The 26,258-nt window shown below is 44.0% G+C and overlaps 1 protein-coding gene across 3 annotated transcripts in view; it reads left to right on the plus strand.

Moving 5' to 3' along the window:
• DDC (dopa decarboxylase) overlaps positions 1-26,258 on the plus strand; it is an 82,093-nt gene that overhangs the window by 24,618 nt on the left and 31,217 nt on the right. For all 3 annotated transcript variants that reach the window (XM_036864507.1, XM_036864509.1, XM_036864508.1), the window contains 3 exons: positions 13,579-13,713; positions 15,537-15,680; positions 26,009-26,075. In XM_036864507.1, the coding sequence (XP_036720402.1) occupies positions 13,579-13,713; positions 15,537-15,680; positions 26,009-26,075 (346 nt within the window). The remainder of the gene's footprint in view (positions 1-13,578; positions 13,714-15,536; positions 15,681-26,008; positions 26,076-26,258) is intronic.

Raw genomic sequence — 26,258 nt, forward strand, 5'->3', positions numbered from 1 at the left:
TCCTCAGTGGCACCTGTGACCACCTGCTGCAGAGGCTACTAGAAACGGCTGCACCTATGGGAACCCACCGTTCACCTAAAGATGCTGCCTTTTCTATGTGCTGATTTAATTCATTCTTCACCTGACACGTACCTTTGAGCGCGACTACGTGCCAGAGGGCCCATCAGGGGATAGGACACGTACAATGACAGTCACAGTGGAGCATCTGCGGCACAAATGCCACTAAGAAAACTTGGACTTCTTGGCTTTCTTCTTTTCCAGCAGGGACGAGGGATATTCCTAAACCCACCGCCCTCCCAGGGAAAGCAACCTTTACTTTGGAGAAAAAGGAATTTCCTTTTTCAGACACCGTCTTCTCTCTGAGAATCTGTCACGGCAGTTGTGATTCTGTCCACTCAACGATGAGAACTGAGGCCCGGATGCCTCAGTGTGAGGTCACCTGCTGGAGTGGCCAAATGTGACAGGATGCGAGCCCCAGCCTCCAGGCCCGAGGCTGCTCAACCGACCAGGGTTTTTAAACTCCTATGTGTTAATTTTCTGACAAACCTATTATCTTAACAGTTCTGCAGGTCGGGAGCCTGATGTGGATCTTACTGGGCTACAATCAGGGTTGACAGCTTGGAGGTTCTGTCCTTGCCTTTTCTAGTTTCTAGAAGTTTCCCGCATTCCTGGGCCATGGCACCTCCTCCGTCTTCAAGGTGGCTGTGTTCCATCTCTCTGACCTTTCTTTCATGGCCACCTCTCCCTCTGACCACAGATGAGAAAGGTTCTTCATGTTTCAGGATGCATGAGATTAGATCAGGTCCATGCAGATAATCCAAGATAATCCCCCCTCCCCTCCTGTCAAGGTTCTTAAGTTAATCACATTGGCAAGGTCCCTCTTCCTTGTAAGGTAGAGAGTCACAGCTTCCAGGATGAAAGCATGGCATCTTTGGGAGGCCTTATTCTCCCAAACACAGCCAGTACGGCTCAGGGTCAGGGAGGGAGTCTTCCTCTACCCCAACAGATTCAGATTCAACAAGTCTTAGGCGGGCCCAGGAATTAGCATTCTAGCCTGCATGTCAGGTGATTCTGATGCAGAGATGCTGACATGCACTTTGATAAATAAGCCCTGTGCTGTGACCCATGGCTGAGTTCTCTGTGACCCACGGCCTATTTACTCTCTCAAAGTAAATCTTTTGTCAGACCACTTTCTTATGTTTATGGTGGGATGCCCGAGGTGATGATGGGTAGTGACACGTCAGCATAGGGCAGGTGTTAGTGGTAGACAGGTTTTTCGTAAGGGATATGACATAGGTTGGTTCAGTTGGAGTCCTGACTAGCGTGCTCGGATTCATAAAAGCGATGGTCAGGAGAAGGGTTTTGATAATGAAGTTGGCTGTGCATCATTCTGGCACGTAGGGATTATGGAATGCTCCCAGGATTAGGATGGTTGTGAAGATGTTTATGATGACGATATTGGCAGATTCTCTAGGAAAAACAGGGCAAATGGGCCTGCTGCATGGTCCCCGCTGAAGCTGGAGAAGAATTCTCCCTCTGTCAGATCGATTGGGGCCCGGTGGTTTCTGCCAGCGTGGAGATAAATCACATCATGGCTCCAGGTCGGGCTGGGGAGATCAGTCACAGATGCTCCTGCATAATGATTATGCTTGAGAGCGTCACCGATCTGTTTATTAGGAGGACTGATAAGAGGGTAACTGCTGTGTCACCTCATATGAATCAGCCCCACTCCCTCTGTCCCCTCCTACCTCACCTCTTTGGTTACAGCACTTTCCCTCCTCCATCAGCGATTCTGAGTGGGGCTCATGAAAATGAAGCATTAGCCATGGGTAAGCAAAGTTTCCGTACGATGCTGTGAACAGGACCTAGACGTAGCGGCGACAATGATTTTTCTCACAACTGCAAACATTTCAGCCACCCTGGACAGTTTTCCGCTGGTCAGAGGCGATGCAGCCTGGGCAACCTTGGAAAAACCACACACAAAGATTTGAGTTCTCCGCTGCTTCCAGCTTTAGGGAGGGGACTGCTGTACGTGGCCCCCCTCCCCACCCCCGCACCCACCCCCCGTCAGTCAGCTGCGTCTCACCTCGCAGTGGGGAGGGGATCCAGTCCCCAGCACGTGGGTCCTGATGCTCTGGGGCTCCGCTGCCAATGGAGAGCAGAGCCCGGCTGTGGACAGAACAGGAAGTGGCCACAGTAAGAGCAAGAGAGGGGCTGTGACGGGGGCCTTGGTGTTGAATTCTATTCGACTCAGTTCCGGGCCTGGGGGTGATCTGGATAGTTCACGACAACCTGGACCCTTGCAGTAAACTTACTTTTTCTTTGTAATTCCACGCATTTTGCCAAGATCTACTTTTTCCATTTGTGCTGTTCATCTTGACCCCAGCCCCCAGTATCTGGGAAGCCCTGTTAATCCGAGACTCAGCTTTTCCCTCACCTGGGGATATTTTAGTCATTGCCTCTGGGCCACTTCACTCTGTTTTTCAGGAACTTCCATTTTTCACGGATTGGGTATCTCTTCCATAATTTCTAGCTTTCTTTTGTCATTTTCTTTTTTGTCATTTTCTCTTATGTATTTTTTGGGGACTTTCTCATGGTTTTTTCTACATTATCATCTCCATTTTCCACACTGCCAATTGATTGCCTTCGATGTCAATTTTGGTTCCGTTATTCCACTCAAAAGTATCATCCCCTTCCTACCTATGAAAACTAGACATCCATTAGAAAAGTGGAAGAGATGCAGAAACATTTAGAGGCAGCTTCCTCCCAGTGTTATTTTAATACCTATGTGTTTGTGTGTGTGTGTGTGTACATATATGTGTACATAATATAAACAAAACTGGGATAATGCAACACATCATACAGATTTTCTGTGTGGTGTTTTGCTTACTATTTTATTGTGAGCATTTCCCATTGTTTAAATAGTCTTTGAGAATATTATTAGTGCATGATTTTCTATGATGTGTCACAATTTATATAAATAGGAGATACAGTATATATATTGTGTCACATCTTTCACTCTTACAAATCATATTTCAAAGGACACCCTTTAGGATGAAGGTTAACGATCTCCTAAGAAGTTCCTCAGCTTTCTGCTGGGGCTCCCCTGGTTGAGTCCATATTCACCACACATGCTCCACCAAAAATCAAAACCAAACAAAAAAAAAAAGTTTTTCTGGGTCACTGGAGATTATAACTAAAATAATTTCACATTCAATTCTTTTCAGCAGCCCAAGCTGATTCCCCTAGTTTGATACTTCTCAAAAATCTTAACAACTACCCCGTCAATCAAGGTGTGTGTATTCTAATAATAGCTACTTTGTATTGCACACCCACTCTGAGCTAGGCTGTGTTTTAGCTTTATTTCTTGTGTTTAATGCACAAGAAATGTGCTCATTTTTCAACCTCCAAATATTTATCAGGCTTGATTGGATTATCAACAACCTTTTTCATAGATGAGGAAACCGAGGCCCAGGAACGTCACGCGTGGGACCCAAGGGCATGAGCTATTTAGAGGCAAGGCTGGTGCACATGTGAGCTGGACCCATGAGTATTCCACCAGCCTGTCCCCTGACCCTTTGCTTGGGTGAGTGTGCAGAGGTTGGCATGCTGCCATGGGCTCCATCTTTAAATTATCTTTTCTTTGAAAGACAATCCAATTTTCCAGAAACAGCAGAAGCCCCGGCATTTGGTTATAGGAATAATTCTGACATCACTCAGCCCAGGATTCAGTTCAATCCCCCTTGGAGCCCACCCACCCAGTATGAGGCAGGAATCCCGCCCTTCCCACTGACAAGGCTGATTGTCTGTAATTTGCAAGGTCCTGGAGCGCCTGAGCCTGTTGACAGCCGGGGGGCCTGGATGAGGGGATGCGGAGGCCGGGGGGCGGGGGGTGCCCTCAGAGGCATAATCACAGCTGCTGGGCGTCGGCACCGTGACGGGCGTCTGCATCAAACGGCAAATCATCCTTTGATCTGGACAAACGGGGCCATGAAAATGGTCTCTTAATTGGGTTTGAAAGCTCTCTTGGAAGAAAAGCCCATTTCCCGCCATGTATGGGGTGACACTTGAAAACCCAGAAAATGAAAGGACATTTCTGCTCGCAGCATTCACAGCCGAGCGGCCGCGCTCACCGCATTTCTTTCTGCCTCTTAGCGGCTTTGCCATGGCAACCTTTGTCTGAGGCAGGAAAGCAAAGGTATCATTACTGCTCTGCTCCTACCTCGGCCCAGATCTGCTTCCAGCAGAGGCCTGGAGACCCGCTCATTCTCCTGTCCCGGTCACCAAGCCACACTGGCCGCCCCGAGCCATGACACTTATGGATGCCTGGCTGACAGTTATTTCACTGGGCAATTTTTTGTTTGTTTGTTTCGAGTTTTATTTTCAATTCTTCTTGTCAACACATCTCCTTAATGCTGACTATATTTAGTGAAACTTCCTTTAGAAGTGTGTAATGACCCTTTCAGCTATAATTATCCCTGTTAATATTTTTTTTAAAATATTTTTTAATTCCACATATATGTGATACCATGAGGTATTTGTTTTGCTCTGTCTAGCTTATTTCACTTAGCATAATGCCCTCTAGGTTTATCCATGTTCCAGGTTTATCCATGATAAGGTTTCCTCTTTTTTTGTTAAGGCTGAAAAATATATATGAATATATATATATATATATATATATATATCACATTTTCTTTACTCTTTTTTTTATTTTTAAATTTTTATTGGAGTATAGTTGATTTACACTGTTATGGTAGTTTCTGCTGTACAGCAAAGTGAATCAGTTATACATACACCTGTATCCACTCTTTTTTAGATTCTTTTCCCATATAGGTTATCACAGAGTACTGAGTAGAGTTTATTTACAGTAGGTCCTTATTAGTTATCTATTTTATGTATACTAGTGTGTATGTGTCAATCCCAATCTCCCAGTTTATCCCTCCCTCCCTTCCCCCGCCTTGTAACCATAAGTTTGTTTTCTACCTCTGTGACTCTATTTCTGTTTTGTAAGTAAGTTCATTTGTACCCTCTTTTTTTGGATTCCACATATAAGTGATCATTGGGCATTTTTTTGAAAAACCACTTTTTGTTGCCTGGAGAAGGGGAGTTTTCTTTCAAGACATGGACAGAGCCCAGAGGAAAACCCGCAATGAACTGCCGTGGAGATCCAAGCCTTTCCTTAGAGTGTGGTTCAAAGGAGCACGGACACTGGGGGGGTGATGAGAGATCCAAGCCTTCAGACAGAGGGTGGCATTGAGGGGGAGCTGCACTCACACAGGAGTCGGTGGGGGGGGGGGGTGTCGAGGATTCCCCTCCCTGGAGCCATGCCTTTCAATGAGCTTTGCACGTCCCACGTCCAGGGAGAATGAAGGAGACAGTGGATAGGCCCTGACACACAAGATGGGGACACAGGAGGAAAGCAGCCACGCGGGGGGATGTGTGAGGTCCAGTGCCTGCCCTCGGGGAGCTCGGATCTCCTGCCATAGCTGCTTTAGCTTTGCCAGCTGTTTCTTTAACTGGATCTAAAACTGCACGGTCTAAATCCGTATCTAAAATCATTACCAGTGAAAATGCGACCTGAAGAAAATGTAAAACCTATTTTAGAGGCTGAATTGAGAAGACTACATATGTGTATATATGAGCTCATGCATTAGAGCTACACAGCTGTACAGAACTGTGAGTGAATGTCTTTATCTTCCTGAAGGATATAAGTTGGCTTAAAAGAAAAAGTAAAATCATCGAAACAGTACAAATAAATAAATAAATAAATAATAGGAAATCAGGATCAATGAAAGGGGGAGAAAATATTACCAAGAGAGGTTAACCTCTTTATTTTATTGTATATTTCTCTGTAAAACTCTAAAATCTTTTTTTAAATAGATCTTTACTGGAGTATAATTGCTTCACAACACTGTGTTAGTTTCTGTTGTACAACAAAGTGAATCAACCATATGCATACATATGTCCCCATGTCCCCTCCCTCTTGAGCCTCCCTCCATCCTCCCTATCCCACCCCTCTAGGTCATCGCAAAGCACCGAGCTGATCTCTCTGTGCTATGCGGCTGCTTCCCACTAGCTATTTTACATTCGGTAGTGTATGTATGTTGATGCTACTCTCACTTCACCTCAGCTTCCGTCTCTCCCCGCGGCCGTGTCCTCAAGTCCATTCTCTATGTCTACATCTTTATTCCTGCCCTGCCACTAGGTTCATCAGTACTATTTTTTTTTTTTTTTAGATTCCATATATATGTGTTAGCATTCGGTATTTGTTTTTCTCTTTCTGACTTACTTCACTCTGTATGACAGAACCTAGGTCCATCCACCTCACTACAAATAACTCAATTTCGTTCCTTTTTATGGCTGAGTAATATTCCATTGTATATATGTGCCACATCTTCTGTATCCATTCATCTGTCGATGGACACTTAGGTTGCTTCCATGACCTGGCTATTGTAAATAGTGCTGCAATGAACATTGTGGTACATGACTCTTTTTGAATTATGGTTTCCTCAGGGTGTATGCCCAGTAGTGGTATTGCTGGGTCATATGGTAGTTCTATTTTTAGTTTTTTAAGGAACCTCCATACTGTTCTCCATAGTGATTGTATCAATTTACATTCCCACCAACAATGCAAGAGGGTTCCCTTTTCTTCACACCCTCTCCAGCATTTACTGTTTGTAGATTTTTTGATAATGGCCATTCTGATCTGTGTGAGGTGATACCTCATTGTACTTTTGACTTGCATTTCTCTAATGATTAGTGATGTTGAGCATCCTTTCATGTGTTTGTTGGCAATCTGTATATCTTCTTTGGAGAAATGTCTATTTAGGTCTTCTGCCCATTTTTGGATTGGGTTGTTAGCTTTTTTTAATATTGAGCTGCATGAACTGTTTATATATTTTGGAGATTAATCCTCTCTCCATTTTTTCATTTGAAGATATTTTCTCCCATTCTGAGGGTTGTCTTTTCATCTTGTTTATGGTTATCTTTGCTGTGCAAAAGCTTTTAAGTTTAATTAGGTGACATTTGTTATTTTTGTTTTTATTTCCATTACTCTAAGAGGTGGGTCAAAAAAGATCTTGCTGTGGTTTATGTCAGAGTGTTTTTCCTATGTTTTCCTCTAAGAGTTTTATAGTGTCTCGTCTTACATTTAGGTCTTTAATCCATTTTGAATTTATTTTTGTGTATGGTGTTAGGTAGTGTTCTAATTTCATTTTTTTACATGTAGCTGTCCAGTTTTCCGAGCACCACTTATTAAAGAAGCTGTCTTTTCTCCATTGTATGTTCTTGCCTCCTTTGTCATAAATTGGGTGACCATATGTGTGTGGGTTTATCTCTGGGCTTTCTATCCTGTACCATTGATCTATAGTTCTGTTTTTGTGCCAGTACCATACTGTCTTGATTATTGTACGTTTGTAGTATAGTTTGAAGTCGGGGAGCCTGATTCCTCCAGCTCCGTCTTTCTTTCTCAATATTGCTTTGGCTATTTGGGGTCTATTGTGTTTCCATACAAATTGTAAAATTTTTGTTCTAATTCTGTGAAGAATGCCACTGGTAGTTTGATAGGGATTGCACTGAATCTGTAGATTGCTTTGGGTAGTATAGTCATTTTCACAATACTGATTCTTCCAATCCAAGAGCATGGTATATTTCTCCATCTGTTTATGTCATCTTTGATTTCTTTCATTGATGTTTTATAGTTTTCTGAGTACAAGTCTTTTGCCTCCTTAGGTAGGTTTATTCCTGGGTATTTTATTCTTTTTGTTGCAATGGTAAATGGGAGTGTTTCCTTAATTTCTCTTTCAGATTTGTCATTGTTAGTTGTTATAGGAATGCCAGAGATTTCTGTGCATTAATTTTGTATCCTGCAACCTTACCAAATTCATTGGTTAGTTCTAGGTGTTTTCTGGTGGCATCTTTAGGATTGCCTATGTATAGTATCATGTCATCTGCAAACAGTGACAGTTTTACTTCTTCTTTTCCAATTTGTATTCCTTTTATTTCTTTTTCTTCTCTGATTGCTGTGGTTAGGACTTGCAAAACTATGTTGAATAAGAGTGGTTAGAGTGGACATCCTTGTCTTGTTCCTGATCTTAGTGGAAATACTTTCAACTTTTCACCATGAGTATGATGTTGGCTGTGGGTTTGTCATATATGGCCTTTATTATGTTGAGCTATGTTCCCTCTATGCCCATTTTCTGGAGAGTTTTTTTCATAAATGGGTGTTGAATTTTGTCGAAAGCTTTTTCTGCATCTATTGAGATGATCATATGGTTTTTATTCCTTACTTTGTTAATATGATGTATCACACTGATTGATTTGCATATACTGAAGAATCCTTGCATCTCTGTGATAAATCCCACTTGATCATGGTGTGTGATCCTTTTAATACATTGTTGGATTCTGTTTGCTGATATTTTGTTCAGTGTTTTCGCATCTTTCTTCATCAGTGATATTGGTCTATAATTTTCTTTTTTTGTGATATCTTTTTCTGGTTTTGGTATCAGGGTGATTGTGGCATCATAGAATGAATTTGGGAGTGTTCCCCCCTCTGCAATTTTTGGGAAGAGCTTGAGAAGGATCTGTGTTAGCTCCTCTCTAAATATTTGATAGAATTTGCCTGTGAAGCCATCTCGTCCTGGACTTTTGTTTGTTGGAATATTTTTAATTACAGTTTTAATTTCATTACTTGTGATAGATCTGTTTATATTTTCTAATTCTTCCTGGTTCAGTCTTGGAAAATTGTACCTTTCCAAGAATTTGTGCATTTCTTTGTGGTTGTCCATTTTATTGACATATAGTTGTTTGTAGTAGTCTCTTATAATCCTTTGTGTTTCTGCAGTGTCAGTTGTGATTTCTCCTTTTTCATTTCTACTTTTATTGATTTGTGTCATCTCCCTTTTTTTCTTGATGAGTCTGGCTAAGGGTTTATCAATTTTGTTTATCTTCTCAAAGAACCAGCTTTTAGTTTTATTGATCTTTGCTATTGTTTTCTTCGTTTCTATTTCATTTACTTCTGCTCTGATCTTTATGATTTCTTTCCTTCTACTGACTTTGGGTTTTCTTTGTGCTTCTTTCTCTAGTTGCTTTAGGTGTAGACCCTACACCTAAAGCAACTAGAGGTTGTTTATTTGCGAGTTTTCTTGTTTCTAGAGGTGAGATTGAATTGATATAAACTTGTCTCTTAGAACTGCTTTTGCTGCGTCCCATAGGTTTTGGGTCCTTGTGTTTTCATTGTCATTTGTTTCTAAGTATTTTTAATTTCTTCTTTGATTTCTTCAGTGATCTCTCAGTTACTTAGTAGCGCACTGTTTGGCTTCCATGTATTTGTGGTTTTTACAATTTTTTTTCTTGTGATCGATTTCCAATCTCATAGCACTGTGGTCAGAAAAGATGCTTGATATGATTTCAATTTTCTTAAATTTTCCAAGGCTTGATTTGTGACCCAAGATGTGATCTATTCTGGAGAATGTTCCCTGTGCACTTGAGAAGAACGTGTATTCTGCCACTTTATGTGCAATGTTCTATAAATATCAATTGAATCTATCTGGTCTATTGTGTCATTTAAAGCTTGTGTTTCCTTATTTATTTTCTGTTTGGATGATCTGTCCATTGGTGTAAGTGGGGTGTTAAAGTCCCCTACTATTATTGTGTTACTGTTGATTTCCCCTTCCATGGTTGTTAGCATTTGCCTTATGTATTGAGGTGCTCCTATGTTGGGTCCATAAACATTTATAATTGTTATAGCATCTTCTTGGATTGATCTCTTGATCATTATGTAGTGTCCTTCCTTATCTCTTGTAACTGTCTTCATTTTAAAGTCTATTTTATCTGATACGAGTATTGCTACTCCAGTTTTCTTTTGATTTCCATTTGCATGGAACATCTTGTTCCATCCCCTCACTTTCAGTCTGTATGTGTCCCTAGGTCTGAAGTGGGTCTCTTGTAGACAGCATATATAGTCTTGTTTTTGTATCCATTCAGCCAGTCTGTGTCTTTTGGTTGGGGCATTTAATCCATTTACATTCAAGGTTACTATTGATATGTATGTTCCTATTACGATTTTCTTAATTGTTTTGGGTTTGGTTTTGTGGGTCTTTTTCTTCTCTTGTGTTTTCTGCCCAGAGAAGTTTCTTTAGCATTTGCTGTAAAGCTGGTTTGGTGGTGCTGAATTCTCTTAGCTTTTGCTTGTCTGTAAAGCTTTTGATTTCTCTGTCGAATCTGAATGAGATACTTGCTCGGTACAGTAATCTTGGTTGTAGGTTTTTCTCTTTCATCACTTTAAGTATATCCTGCCACTCCCTTCTGGCCTGCAGACTTTCTGCTGAAAAATCAGCTGATAACCTTATAGGGATTCCTTTGTGTGTTATTTTTTGTTTTTCCCTTCCTGCTTTTACTATTTTTTCTTTGAATTTAATTTTTGTTAGTTTGATTAATATGTGTCTTTGTGTGTTTCTCCAAGGGTTTATCCTGTATGGGACCCTCTGTGCTTCCAGGACTTGGGTGACTATTTCCTTTCCCATGTTAGGGAAGTTTTCCACTATAATACTTCAAATATTTTCTCAGACCCTTTTTTTTTCTCTTCTTCTTCTGGGACCTCTATAATTTGAATGTTGGTGCATTTAGTATTGTCCGAGAGGTCTCTGAGATTGTCTTCAATTTTTTTCATTCTTTTTTCTTTATTCTGCTCCTTGGAAGTTATTTCCGCCATTTTGTCTTCCAGCTCACTTATTCGTTCTTCTGCCTCAGTTATTCTTTTATTGATTCCTTCTAGTGTATTTTTTCATTTCAGTTATTGTGTTGTTCATCTCTGTTTGTTTGTTCTTTAGTTCTTCTAGATCTTTGTTAAACATTTCTTGTATTTTCTCAATCCGTGCCTCCATTCTATTTCTGAGATTCTGGATCATCTTTACTATCATTACTCTGAATTCTTTTTCAGGTAGATTGCCTATTTCATCTTCATTTTTTTGGTCTTGTAGGTTTTTACCTTGCTCCTTCATCTGTGACATATTTTTTTTCTGTCTCATTTTGTTTTTCCTTATTTTTATGAGTGGGGTTGTGTTCCTGTCTTACCAGTTGTTTGGCCTGAGGCTTCCAACACTGAATTTTGTAGGCTGTTGGGTAGAGCTGGGTCTTGGTGCTGAGATGAGAACCTCTTGGAGACTGCACTCTGATGGGATCTGAAGTTCTCTTTTAGTCCAGTGGTTTGGACTAGGAGCTTCCACCACAGGAGCTTCAGCCCGACCCCTGGCTCGTGAACCAAGATCCCACAAGCTGTGCAAGGGTGACCAAAAAAAAAAAAAAAAGAGAGAGGAGAATGATAACAAAGTAAAACATAAAATTAGACTAGGAAACTAACAGGTATGTTAGAAAAAAATAAAAATAAAAATATAGATGAAACAACAACTGAAGGTAAAACAGAACCACAGTAGTAAAAAAAGAAGAGAATAAAAGGTGGAAAAGGCCTTGGCTGTGGAGGGTGGGGCCTATGCTTAGGACCCACAGGGCTGGAAAAGGCCGGGGGGATGGGGGCTTAGGCTCAACAGAACAGAAGGGGCCCAGGCCTGCCTCCAGCCTCTGCTCTCAGAGGGCGGGGGACCCCACCTGGGAGCCCAGCAGGCTTCCTGGTTCGAGTGGACATGGCAATCACCCTCCGCTCCTGCTCCTCTGGTCCTGGAGGGCCCCTCCCGTCTGCCTCTCCTGATCTCCCTGGCCTCCCTCCTATGCCCCCAGGACCCACATGGCCTGGAGGGGGCTTTGGAGGGTGGGGGACCAGCCTGGGAGCTCAGCAGGCTCCCTGAGCTTGAGTGGGCGGGGCAAACGCCCTCGGCTTCTCTCCCCCTCCTCCCGGTGGCCCCTCCCACCTGCCTCTCCTGTTCTCTCCTGGCCTCCCTCCTACGTCCCCAGGACCAATCCAGCCCGGAGGGGACCTCTGAGGGCGTAGGACCTGGTCCAAGAGCCAAGCAGACTTCCCCGGCCGATTGGGCAGGGAAAAAGCTGGGTGCACTCCCCCCTGATCTGAGCCCCCCGAGGGTCCCTCCAGGCATGGGAACCCCTCCCCCCCTCAGCCACCCCTCAGGGGCAGTGGTCCTGTCCAGCCTCCACTTCTCCTCCCCCCTCAGTCCCCCCACGTCCTACTGGTTCCCTTGGGGGTTCTGCCCGTCTCCTTGGGCATCGGGGTCCCCCACCAGCGTCCAGCAGCCACCCTAGTTGTGGGGAGACGTAAACTCTGTGTCTTCCCACACCGCCATCTTGACTCCGCCCCCCCCGAAATCTTATAAATCTTCTCATAGTCAACAAAACTGTACGTTTAAAATTTCTTCTTTCTAATGGTAATACTGTTTAGCTCCTGGTTTCTTCCAGGATTTACTACAATTCCGTGATCATGAGCAGGGGGAACAGGAAAGTTGATTATAAATGTGGGGAGGTTCCCACCGGGCAGATGTGGGCTCACTCCTAACCATGCCACTCCCTAGCTGCTGATTTGGGGCAAGTTACCCTCTCTGAGCATAGGTTTCCCACCCTAAGATGATAAAATTCAAAAATGGGATTATTTTGCAAATTAGATGGGCTAACACGATGGGTGCAGAATCCATATTCTCTTTCACCTCCTCCCACCCTCAGAAGAGTCAATTTTGCATCCTTCTTGACTACTTTGCCAAAGTAAGTTGTCAACATTCGTTGTGTTAGCTTGCTAAGGCTACCACAACAAACAACCACAGACGGGGCGGCTTAAACAACAGACATTGATTGTCTCACAGTCCGGAGGCTGGACGTCTGAGGTCAAGGTGGCAACAGGGCTGGTTTCCCGGAGGCCACTGCCCTTGGCTGGCAGGCGGGCATCTCCTCCCTGTGTCCTCATGTGGCCTCTCCTGTGTGCGTGTGTGTGTGTGTGTGTGTGTGTGTGTGTGTGCGGCCTCAGCTCCTCTTCTTACAAGGACATCAGCCAGGCTGGATCAGGGGCCCTCTAAAGAGCTCATTTTAACTTAGTGATCCCTTTACAGGTCTTGTCTCCAAATATGGTCATGTCCTGAGGTACTAGGAGTTAGGGCTTCAACGTATGAAATCTGGGGGGACACACTTCAGCCCGTACCATTAGTGATTGAGGAAAATCCTGCAAGGCAATTTTTGAGTCTCAAAGAAGAGGAATCCCATTTATAGAAACATACAGATTTATCTGTCCAAGTTGCTGTGCACACAAAGCTGGGCTGAGAGCTGTGCCCTGGGCCCCATCTCCTCCTCCTCTGGGGCAAATGGACCAGCACCTCCTGGCTGGACCAGGAGGCGTCCGTGGGAAAGTGCCTGTGAAGTGGGCCCGGTGACGCCTGGCACGCGCTGAGCGCTCAGACATGCTGGAGGTTACCTTATGAAAAACAGACAAAGCAACGTTGAATTGATAATAAGAGCTGCAGTGGCAGTCACAGGTGTGCAGCCTTTTCCCGTTGAAAGGAGAGTGAACTTGGCAATTTCAGATGCATCTTTTAAGAAAATATGGGGACCCAAAATTGCATCTCCCAAGTTTAGAGATGATTCCCTGGCTGCACTCGGAAGCTCATTTCGACCTTTTCTTTGATTTAGGGAAGTGCCAGTGAAGCCACCCTGGTGGCCCTGCTGGCCGCTCGGACCAAAGTGACACGATGCCTGCAGGCTGCCTCCCCGGGGCTGACACAGGCCACCATCATGGAGAAGCTGGTGGCCTACGCATCTGACCAGGTGGGTGTGGTTGCCCGGAGCCCCATCGAGCCTCACAGGGCAGAATGGTTAGTGTGGTAGCAAGTCGAAACCCAACCAAGCCGTGCAGCGTCATTTCCAATCCAAGAACAGTTCCCCAGGGAGACCTGTGCTAAAGAAAAGGTGTGGGCTGCAGGTGGGAACTTAGTAGATCAAGTTGAAAAGAACATAAACGTACCATGAGGTCACCGTGACCCCACTTGCACCTGCTCGGGTTGAGGTCATCTGGCTGCCTTCAGAGCAGGGCTGTGGAGACACATGTGGGACGTGGGCTCAGAGACCTGGGCTCACATCCCAGCTCTGCTATTTTAAATTCTGTGTTCTCAGGCTCATCACGTCAGTTCTCTGAGCCATTATTTTTAACCATCAAACAGGGACAAAAGCTCCTGTCCCCTGATACTGCTGGTCTGCCAGCTGGTGGCTAAACTAAGGTGAAGGATACAGCGGTGCTTTGTAAGGTTTAGAGAACTCTGCAAATAGGGGCATCTAGCATATGGTCAATTCCAGTGACCGGCCCACTTAAAAAGGTTAAAAACAAAAACAAAACCAAATTGTGTGAGAAGGAACAGGAGGAAAGAGCATTGAGCAGTAGCTCCATGAGTGAAAGTGTAGTCAAGAGGGCACTGAAAAATGGTACCACTGAAGGATTCCGTTCCACAAGGAATAGCTGTTTTAGCTCTGCTGACATAATATTTGTAATGAATTTCTTAAGCCAGGCATTTCAACTGTGACAACTTTGTTCTAGTTAATAAATACATGTAGGCTGAAATCAACACAACACCCATATTTTGATGCTTAATCAGGAGTACTGTCTCTCTCTGTGTGTACTATAACTCTAGGCACTAGAGCTCCCTGCACGTGAAGAAAACTATTCACTTCTATTTCTATCTCCCTGGTTTCCCAGAAAGACACGAGGAGACTTGAAAAAAATGCACGTGTAGGTGCTCAGTGAATCTAGGCTGAGATAAGTTGCTATGAGTGTTAGGGTGTAGCCTTTCCCAATAGGGTTTCCAGGAGGGAATTTCGCCCTACAGAAGTGATTTGTGATGCTTCTGGATTCTCCCAAGGATGGTGCATGGCTAGTACCATCCTAGGTGATGGCAGTCAGGTGGGTTCCTTACATCCACTGGATGGCCATGGGCTCTAGGATGCAATTCTTCTGCAGCTCTCAGGCAGGTTCCCCGGGAGCAGGGCCTGATGCGGGGCTTTAAGTGTTCACCGTTTATTGAGCAGTGCTCTCCGGGGAATCCTGTAGGAGTTAGGGAAGCAGAATGGGCAGCGAGGGAGCAAGCAAGGATGTGCCCTCTGAGACGGTCGCCACCTGTCATCTCCTCCTGAATGGAACATACACTTCAGGAGAGCCTTAGCCCCCGGGAGCACAGGGTCAAGGTGCTGGTTGCAAATTAATAACCTGACCACCTCACTCCTCACCTGAGGTTAAAGAGGACACACAAACCACGAGGAGAACTACTTCCGAGAATTGTCATACGTTTCACAGACGATTTTAGAGCCTCAGAGGAAAAGAGTAGGAACCGGAGCTTATTAAGTGCCCTTATTAAGGACACATCATTACGTGTCATTATCCCAACTATGCTTTCAAATGGGCATTCACCCCGCTTCACTGGAATTCAAACCAATGGATGCAAACGCCGCCGGTACTACCGAGCACGTCTCGCTCTCAGAGTCTGAGTGAGTCATTAAACTGGGAAGCGGATTCCTCAGGACCTGAAACAGCTCCAGGCCAGAAGGCGGGGGGCAGGAGGGCTGTGAACTGCTGCAGACTCTACCCCCGCGCTCTGTTGCAGGCACATTCCTCCGTGGAAAGAGCCGGCTTGATTGGTGGAGTGAAATTAAAAGCGATCCCTTCCGATGGCAAGTTTGCCATGCGAGCTTCCGCCCTGCAGGAGGCCCTGGAGAGAGACAAGGCCGCCGGCCTGATTCCATTCTTCGTAAGTTCGCGTGGCTGCACGGGGGTGTCTGGGCCCTGCAGGGGTGGGCCCGCGGTGGCAGGGCCACTTTCCAGGCTGCCGCGGTGGTCACAGGCCAGGTGGTACTCTGGTCAGCCCGCCTCTCCTTGAGGGTGGCTGGAGCAAAACTCCATTTATTTTTCCTTCCACTTGTGTGAATCTCAGAAACGAGTAACACCAGAGAACCCAGCCTGGAGAATGCTGCTAAGCCGAGAAGCCTGGCTTCTGCTTCCTGTTAAAAATGACGCCATAGGGTGGCCCCTTGACATGGTAGATGCATGGCGGACATCCGAGTGAGCCGAATTAAAAATAAAACACACTTTCCACCTAGATTGGTATCCTCAGTAGATACTAAGAGGCATCATTTGCAAGAGGTGTGCTGCAAGCAAGCGGTGACTAATTAAAATACAAATAAATAGGATATAATTAAAATATCTAACTAGCCAAATAGCAGCTAGTTTTCTTGTGCACGGGTGGGCTTTTCCCAGTGGGGAAGAAACAGTTGCTGTTACAAGTGGAGGCTGGGAGCTGTCATGCCTGGTGTGGTCATGGTATCAGCCGGTGACTGGACTGGGACGTCAGGTGTGATGGCAGCTGAAAGGCTGTGATTGTGGCACTAGCCCTGTGAGGTCATCTGGCTGCGCTTTGGGGTCATCTGGGGAGCTATAAAGAATGCTGATGCCCAGACCCCGCTCCAGCCTCTCTGGGGATGGGACCAGGCATTGGAGATGCTTCACAGCAACTTCCAGATTCTCCTGTGTACCCAGGATTCCATGCTCTGAGGCACACCTGCCAGTATCTGGGTATTTCCTAGTTGTAGAGCAATCTAGGTTCAACAGACTCTAGGGGCCATGTAGTAATAACTTCCACTACTTTTTAAGAGTTAATCTTTGAGACAAGCTTTTTTATCCAAAAAATTGTTTTGATCAATTCAAATTTAGCGCCATTTATTGATATCTAACATGTAGGCTGGGAGAGGCACAGAGGGTATGATTTTATACACAATTTGATCCTGATTCGAGGAATTCCCAGAGGAATCAGGAGCATAAACAAATAATTGTAGAGACATCAACAAGATTCAGACTGTTGAGCTTTAAGATTTCTTTGTATATTTTGGATACCAGTGAGGTATCATACCAAGAGGTATGATTTGCAAATGTTTTTTCCAAGTCAGTGACCTGTCCTTTCATTCTCTGAAGTATCTATCACAAAGAATAAGTTTTTATTTTTAATGAAGTCCATCTCATCAATTTTTTTTTCATGGAATATGTCACTGGTACCTAAAAACTCATCACAAAACCCAAGATGTTCTAGATCTTCTCCAATGTTATCTTCTAGGAGTTTTATAGTTTTACATTTTACATTTAGGTCTCTGATCCATTTTGCTCTGGTTTCTGTAAAAGGTGTAATGTCTGTGTCCAAATCCATTTTTTTTTGCATGTGGATGTCCAGTTGTTCTAGCACCATTTGTTGAAAAGACTATCCTCTCCCCATTAAGCTGCCTTTGCTCCTTTGTCAAAGATCAGGTGACCATATTTGTGTGTGTCTATTTCTGGGCTCTCTATTCTGTTCCATTGATCTGTTTGTCTATTCTTTCCCCAATTTTACACTGCCTTGAATTGCAGTATCTTTATAGTAAGACTTGAAGTTGGGTAGTGTCAGTCCTCTGACTTTGTTCTTCTCCCTCCGTGTTGCGTTGGGAAGGGAATTCCCTGGTGGTCCAGTGGTTAGAACTAGGCACTTTCACTGCCAGGGCCCAGGGCCTGGTTCAATCCCTGGTTGGGGAACTAAGATCCCGCAAGCCACGCGGCAAAAAATATACATATATATTGTGTTGGATATTCTGGGTCTTTTTCTTCTCTTTATAAACTTTAGACTTGGTTTGTCAATAGCCATAACATGATTGGCTGGAATTTTGAAGAGAAATTTACAGATCAAGTTAGGAAGTACTGAAATCTTGACAATACTGAATCTTCCTATCCATGTACATGGAATATTTGTCCATTTATTTAGATTTTTTTTTTACTTCTTTCCTCAGAATTTTATAGTTTTCCTCATATAGATCTTACACATATTTTGTTAGATTTTTACCTAAGCATTTCTCTCTCTCTCTACCTATCTCTAGTTTGGTGTTAATGTACATGGTATTGTGTTTTTAATTTCAAACGCAAATTTTTCATTGCTGGAATATAAGAAAGCAATTGACTTTTGTATATTATCCTTTATTCTGTATCTTCTTATAATTGTTTATTAGTTTCAGGAGGTTTTGGGTTTGATTTTGATTTTGGGTTTTTTTGGGGGGAGGGGGGAAGATATCTATATAGACAATCATGTCATCTTCAAACCAAGGTAGTTTCATTTTTCCCTCCCAATCTGTATATCTTTTAGTCCCTTTTCTTGTCTTATTGTAATAGCTAGAATTCCCAGCATCGTGTTGAATAGGAGTGGTGAAAGCAAATATCCTTGCCTTGTTTCTGATCTTATCAGGAAATCCTGTAGTTTCTCACTGTTAAGTATGCTGTCAGGTTTTTAACAGATGTTCTTTATCAAGTTGAGAAAATTCCACTCTAATCCTAAATTCGCTAAGAATTTTTTATTATAAATGGATGCTGGATTTTGTTAAATACTTTTTCTGTATCAATTGATATGATTGTGTGATTTTTTTTCTTGTGTAGCCTTTTGATATGATAGGTTATATTAATTGATTTTCAATGCTGAATTAGCTATGCATACCTGGAACAAATCCCACCTGGTTGTTATTTTTTATATATTATTGAATTCAATTTGCTAATATTTTGTTGAGAATTTTCACATCTATATCCATGAGATATTTGTCTACAGTTCTTTCTTGTAATGTCTTTATCTGATTTTGGAACTAGGGTAAGGCTGGCCTCACAGAATGAGTTAGGGAACATTCCCCTTTCTTCAATTTTCTGGAAGAGATTGTAGAGAATTTGTTTAATTTCTGTTTTTTTAACTGAAATATAGCTGATTTACAGTATTATATTAGTTTCAGTTGTACAACATAGTGATTCAGCATTTTTACGGGTTATATTCCATTAAAATTTATTACCGTATAATGGGTATAATTCCCTGTGTACAATATATCCTTGTTGCTTATCTATTTTATACATAGTAGTTTTTACCTCTTAATCCCCTACCCCTATCCTGCCCCTCCCCTCTTCCCTCTCCCTACTGGTAACCACTAGTTTGTTTTCTTTTTTCTTTTTTTTTTTTAATTAATTAATTAATTAATTTTTGGCTGCATTGGATCTTTGTTGCTGCACGCGGGCTTTCTCTAGTTGCCGCTAGTGGGAGCTACTCTTTGTTGCGGTGCCACGGGCTTCTCACTGCGGTCGCTTCTCTTGTTGCAGAGCACGGGCTCTAGGCGTGCGGACCTCGGTAGTTGTGGCATGCGGGCTCAGTAGTTGTGGCTCACGGGATCTAGAGCGCAGGCTCGGTAGCTGTGGTGCACGGGCTTAGTTGCTCCGTGGCATGTGGGATCTTCCCGGAACAGGGCTCGAACCCAAGTCCCCTGCATTGGCAGGCGGATTCTTAACCACTGTGCCACCAGGGAAGCCCTAGTTTGTTTTCTATAGTTTAATTCCTTTCTTAAATATTTGGTAGATTTTACCAGTGAACAAAACTGGGCCTGCTGTTTTCTGTTATGGAAGGCTATTAATTTACTGACTTTATTTCTTTAATAGGTATAGGCCATCTTAGTCTGTTCAGGCTGCTATAATAAAATACCAGAGAGTAGGTGCCTTATGAACAACAGAAATTTATTTCCCACAGTTCTGGAGGAAGGAAGTCTGAGATCAGGGTGCCAGGGTGGGCTCTGGTGAGGACCCTCTCCTGGGTGCAGACGGCTGACTTCTTGTCATGTCCTTATATGGAAGAAGGGGCAAGGGAGCTCTGTGTGGTGTCTCTAACAGAAGCACCAATCCTGTTCTCAAGGGCCCCACCCTCATGAGCTAAGCACCTGCCAAAGGCCCAGCCTCCTAATACAAACAACTCTGGTTTCAAGGGTTTTGCGGAGGTGAGGGGGGGACAGAAATGTTCAAGCCATGGTATAGGCCTATTGGGAGGATCTATTTTTCTTTATGTGAGTTTTTGTAGATTATGTCTTTCAAGGAATTGATCCATTTCATTCAGGTTTCCAAATTTGTGGGCATAAAGTTACTCATAATATTCTTTTACTATCCTTTTACCATCCATGGGATCAGTAGTGATGGTCCTTCTTTTATTTCTAATATTAGTAATTTGTGTCCTCTCTTTTTTCTTAGTTAACCTAGTTAGATGTTTATCAATTTTATCGATCTTTTCAAAGTACCAGCATTTGGTTTCGTTGATTCTCTCTATTGATTTCCTGTTCCTAATTTCATTGATGTCTACTCTAATTCTTATTATTTCTTTTCTTTTAGTTCCTTTGGATGTAATTTGCTCTTTGTTTTCTAGTTTCCTAAGGTGGAAGCTTACATTATAGATTTAAAATTTCCTTTCTTCTCTAGTATATGTATGCCTTTAATGCTATAAATTTCCCTCTAAGCATTATTTTCACTGCATTCCACACATTTTGATAAGTTGTATTTTCATTGAGTTAAAGATATTTTTAAAATTTCTCTTGAGACTTTCCCTTTGCCCTATATGGTAATTAAAATCTTTACTATGTTGTCTTTCAAGCCATGAACATGATATGTCTCTCCATTTATTTAAATCTTCTTTAATTTCTTTCATCATATAAGACTGTACATGTTTTGCTAGATTTATACCTACAGAATTATTATTTTTGAACAACTGTAAATGGTATTGAATGTTTAATTTTGATGTCCATGTGTTTATTGTAGCTTGTAGAAATAGAATTAATTTTTGTATGTTGATCTTTTATCCTGTAACCCTGCTAAACTAGGAGGGTTTCTTTTTAATGGATTTCTTGGGGGTTTTCTATCTAGATAATCATGCTATATGCAAATAGGTACAGTTTTACTTCTTCCTTTCTGACCTGTATGCCTTTTATTTCTTCTTCTTGCCTTTTTGCACTGGATAGAATTTCCAGTGCTATTTGTATAGCAGTGATGAGAGTGGGCATTCTTACCTTGTTCCCAATGTTAAGTGAAATGTATTTAGTTTTTCACCATTAAGTAAGATGTTATCTTTAGGTTTTTGTAGGTGTTCATTGCCAGGTTAAGAAAGTTTTTCTCTATTCCTAGAGTTCTGAGAAATTTTATCATGAATTAGTGTTGAATTTTGTCAGATGATTTTTCTACATTGATTGACATGGTCATGTGGTTTTCTTCTTTAGTCTGTTAGCAAGGTGGGTTACATTGAATGTCAAGTATTAAACCAGCCTTGCATTCTTGGAATAGATCTCACTTGTTCACAGCGTGTAATTCCTTTTATATATTGCTGTATTCTAGTTACTAATATTTTTAGGATTTTTGCTTCTCTGTTCATGAGTAATATTGGTTTATAGTTTTCCTTTTTTATAGTCTTGTTCTGGTCTTGATGTTAGGGTAATACTGGCTTCATAAAAAGACTGGAGAAGTGGTTCCTTCCTCTTCTATTTTTCTAAAAGAGATTGTGTAGACTGTACTTTAAACATCTGGTTTTGAATTTAGCACTTTTCTATGTATGGGAAGATGCAAGAGTCTGGGCTCACTGAAACCATTCCTTTGATACGCACCTTAACTATCTAGTCTTTTCTCCATCCTGAATTCCTTCAGGGTGCACAGCTGGGGGAGGCTGCAGTGCTGATGGTTTGATGGCCACAACATTCTTTGTTTACTGATGTGACAGGTGACATTCTTGTCCACACTCTCATAATCTTGTGGTGGGACTTCAGAGGTAGTGCCATGTTTCACTTTGGCTGCTACTCTGTGCCTTTGTGTTTATGAGGACTTTGAAATAAGCATCATTTGTGAGCTCTTCAGGGTGTCCAAGACCTCTGTTGGAACATTTTGTGTGTGTCCTTTAAGAGGCATCTACACTTCCATCGACTACATTTTACGATCCTCATGGTGGGCTCTCAAGCAAAAGGTGACAAGTTCATGGCCTTAGGAGCAGGTGCCGGATACTTCCACTGATTGCATTTCAAAGCTTCTTGTGATGGAATAGGCAACAATTCCATGTTAATTCACTAAGTCACTCACTTGTTTGACAAATGAACACCCTCGACGTACTGAGCCTGTGGGTGCTGAGATTAAGTTGGGGGCCTCAAGGATCTTATTTGCTGAAGTGGAGACATTAAGGGAACAGTCGTTTGCACCAAGGTGCAATGTGAGCTGTGTTCGAAGTCCTGTGATTCAGAGCAGAGGGTTTCGCAGCTCACCAGAACTCATAGTCTGACCTGCGTAACGTGCCTGTTTCCTTAGAGCACTTCCTGTACCAGCCCTGGGCATCTGTGGAGAGGCGTGGTCCCTTTCCTCCTGAAATGTTCCTGGAGGGAGACAGATGTATCCCTGATCTTTGTGCCATTTGATGAGGACTGTGCATGTGGACAAGGGGTAGAGGGTACGATGAGTTTAGTAGGGGGCGTCAGTGAAGCCTTTGCTAAGAGGTAACACATAAGCCCACTGTCCTGGAGGACGTGCGGGCACGTGCCTGTCTTGTGAAAGAAAACAGTATTGTAAGGCACAGAGATGGGAAAGATCATAGGATACAGGAGGAGATGCAGCTGGTTGTTATCTTAAAGGGGCAGTCAAGGGCCTGTGAAGTTGCAGAGAGAAGCCCCCCCCACCCCGGATCGGGCAGGAGGGTGGCTTGAGCTTTGACGTGTTGCTTGCTTATTCCCATGGAAACGAACGCCTGGTGGTTATCGTTCTGCACATGCGTAACTCTGTGCCCGATCCTGAGTTGCAAACCCTGATGCCTCGATGTCTTAGGGAGCTTGCTGACCCTGGAGGTCTAGCCAGTTTCCGGAGGTCTGAAAGGCAAGGGAGGCTTTCCTAAGCAAACCAGACACTCGGAGCCCACAAGCCCTGCCCCACCTCCTTCATGATTTCGCGAAGAGGCTGCAGCCCCTTCAAAGTCAAGACCCGCCGCTCAGAGCACGGGTACGTTGGGCAGATTTGAACTCGGAAGTCAGAATGACTGTCCCTCCACAAACTCGCTGTGGCTTGTAATAAATTTCCCTTTCTCATCTCGATGGTTTGCCTTCCTGACTTGATAAGGTCAGGCCCGAGGGAGAGGGCGGAGCCTGCAGGGCTTGTATTAGAGCAGATCGGGCCCACGGTGAGGACGGCAGAGGAGGAGGAGGGGAACAGCAGGACCGCCCCGGGCTCTCGGAGATGGGGCGCCCACCCAGGCCCCGCCCGTCTCCCCCTGCACAAATGTGATTAGGCCCCTGCAGAGCGCCTGAAATCAGGTTAGCACCACTGAGCTGAGCTGGGGTAATCAGAGCCCGGAGCGGAGCAGGTGCTGGGCTTTAAAGCGGTGTCCGAGGATGAGGAGAAGCTGACTCACAGCCACTAGAACACCAAGCACGCAGGCACCCCCCACCTCCCGCCAGCCTGGAACAGCCTCCCGGGAGCCTGGATCCCGTGCCGCCCACGTGCCGCCCCGGGGAGCCGCAAAGGGCTGGGGTCGCTTGGAAGGGCCTCGGGCACGGTCCAGCGTGCTGCGTTCTCTAGGCGGCAGGACCAGAGTTCACACACCTGGGCTCACCTTGTGGTCTGCTCCTGCCTGCGTGTCCCTGGACCACCCCCGGACCCCGCCACAGGAGACTCACTTAAACCAACTGTAAAGTAGGGGTCCCTGAAGGCATCCAGCTCAGGAGGGTCGTGATGACCGAATATAATCTCTGCAAAGCTCCCAGGCCTGGCTGAGACGTGTTCTCTCCTGAGGCCACTCCTAGGACTGCGCAGCATTTTCTTGTTGTTTTTACACAATGCTCCACGCTCAGAACAAAAATGTCAATAACTACATAACAAGCTAAGAATATAGGGTTTATATTAACCAAATCTCATCATAAGAGACAAGCAGTACTAATATTTGGTGGAATCGTTCTAGACACACTCCTGTGTACACATTAATAGAAAATAATTTTAACAACAATTTAATAATTTTTAATGTTTAGGTGTAATTTTAAAAACAGAAGGTATGGCATTTATTTCCATTAGAATTTAGCTGAGGAAAATGAGATGAAACTGAAGGAATTGCTGAACTACAGAAACGTCATTCCTAAGAGACTCTTAAAATTGAGAAAATAAATTACAAGTGATAGTAAGAAGGTTTAATCATCCTTTGGTTTTTTGAAGCTACATGGTTTATGACATAGACAAAGCATTTTAAGAGTTCCATGCTCTACCTACCAAACTAGGCCCCTTAGACAAAGCATTTTCGTATTCAGTTATATATTGCAAACACCAGAGAAAAATGGCTCACTGACTTGGATTCCCACTAAGTCATTTATCTTGTCAAGATGAAGCAGACGTGGAGAATGCTTGGCACTTGGACCAGGGAGGGGATGGGCACAGAGGCAGGGAGGAAAGGGGCTGAGAAGCCACAGGAAACGTTGAGGCTGGAAAGTCTACACCCGCAGACCTTAGGGTCTGGGCAGGTCCTGGTCTAGTGCATTTGTGTTGTAAGTGGGAAAACAAAAACCCAGCAGGTGCCAATGTGATGCAGAGCTGGGCCTCCATCCCCGGCCTTTTTGCCCCAAATGCTCAGCTTCAGTGTCTGTGTATTCATCTTGCCTTTTTATTTTCCGTGTTGCTGATGCCTGGATGTCTTAAGGACCTTGCTGACCCTGGAGGTCTAGCCAGTTTCCGGAGAGCTGAAAGGCAAGTGAGCCTTTCCTAAGCAAACCAGCCACTCGGAGCCCACAAGCCCTGCCCACCTCCCCTTTATGAGTCTCTCACGCTCCGGACCACACTTCTCCTCCCCTGATCCCCCCAGAGCCAAGGACCAGACAACCAGGGCAGTCCCTGTGCATATCCTCCCAACCTGTTGGCCTCACCACACCTGAAAGGCAAAGCAACACTCTCTGTGGCCCAGGTGACTGTGTCAGCTGAGCCATCACAGAGCAGAACCCATGCCTCCCTGGCCAGAGCACTTTGACTCTCTCTGCAAGACACATTTGGTTTTCAGGTCACACACAGGTGGTTGCAGGCTAAATGCACCAGAGAGGCCTCCAACTGGGTTCTCGGGTTTCCTATCTTGTGTGTTTCTGACCCCTGTGTCTCTCTTCTCAGGGCACAGAGCATTGCTGGGGGCTCCATAAAGGCCACACAGATTGAATGAAATTTCACAGCCTTATCACATCGAAAGAGAAATTTCATTATCCAGACTGCACCCGCCATTGTAAATCAATTAGGCTCTTTGGTTTTGGAAACATAAGATGCTTTTTGATCATTTGGAGAACGTTTGCATGCAGCAAATGTTTCAGCACCTATTCTGTGCCAGCAAAGTGTGAGTTCCTAGCAACACAAAGAAATAAGACGTAGACCCTGGTTTCAAGAGTTTCATGGGTCAGGAGGGAGAGACAGCTTCATGAGTGGGAATTTACAAGTCAGGTGCGCAGGTGTGATCACAGAGCTGCAGGGCGCTCAGGGAGCAGAAGTGAGAGGGCAGAGAGTTCCCAGCCACATCTCCCAGCTGGGTGACCAACTGTTCTCAAAGCTTTCTCGGGACACCCTTTAAGAATTATTTTCAGGGTCGTGAATTTCCTTAGGAGAGCAAAGCTTCATCTTCTGAGGGTTGAAGTTAATCTTTGGGAACAGTATCATTCAGAGAGAAGGGCAGCAGATGAAAGCCAGTGAGTGATGCTGTTGGTCAAAGTCTGAGCTGAGCCGGAGGCTGATCCAGAAGAAGCATCCCACGAGGTCTGAAGCAGCCCCAGCCAGACCGATGACGTGTGCATCATTCTGTGTGCTTGCTGTGCACACACACACACACACACACACACACTCAGCTAAGAAAATCCAGACTCCCTACTTCATGGAAGGAAGGATATCCTTATAGTCAATATATACACTTCTATCAATAAAACAGAACACAGGGAATGCTGTTCACGTGGTCCAGGCCTTCATTCCCGTCCCTCGGCATCCCGGGAAATCTGTGCCAGTGCCCTTTGTAATCTCACAGCCTAGTTTTCTGTTACCAGCTCTGTTTCTCTCAACCTGTTATGATGCTTCCATGCAAATATTAAATACATATCCACAGACTCACCTCTCCATCCAGCACACGTTCAGCCAGCGTGTGGATTCAGGCTCTGGGCCCCATCTGGGTAGGGGTGGTAGCTGTGTGTGTGTGGAGGGTACGGCAGTGACTACGATGCAGGGCTGAAAGGACCTCTGCTTCCTGCTCTCCAGGTGGTGGCCACGCTGGGGACCACGTCCTGCTGCTCCTTTGACAACCTCTTAGAAGTGGGTCCCATCTGTGAGTATCTGATTACAATTCTCTTTTGGAAAATGTTCTCAATATCCGGGGACTTCAGTAGACTGCCTCTTTGGTCTCTCCTTCATAATATTAACTTCATATCGTAATGTAGTATATAAAATGTAATATAATTATATAGTAATAAAATATATTAATATGATATTAACATCATTAAACTTATTG

The sequence above is a fragment of the Balaenoptera musculus genome, chromosome 9, assembly GCF_009873245.2.
Source record: "Balaenoptera musculus isolate JJ_BM4_2016_0621 chromosome 9, mBalMus1.pri.v3, whole genome shotgun sequence".
Taxonomy (NCBI): Eukaryota; Metazoa; Chordata; class Mammalia; order Artiodactyla; family Balaenopteridae; genus Balaenoptera; species Balaenoptera musculus.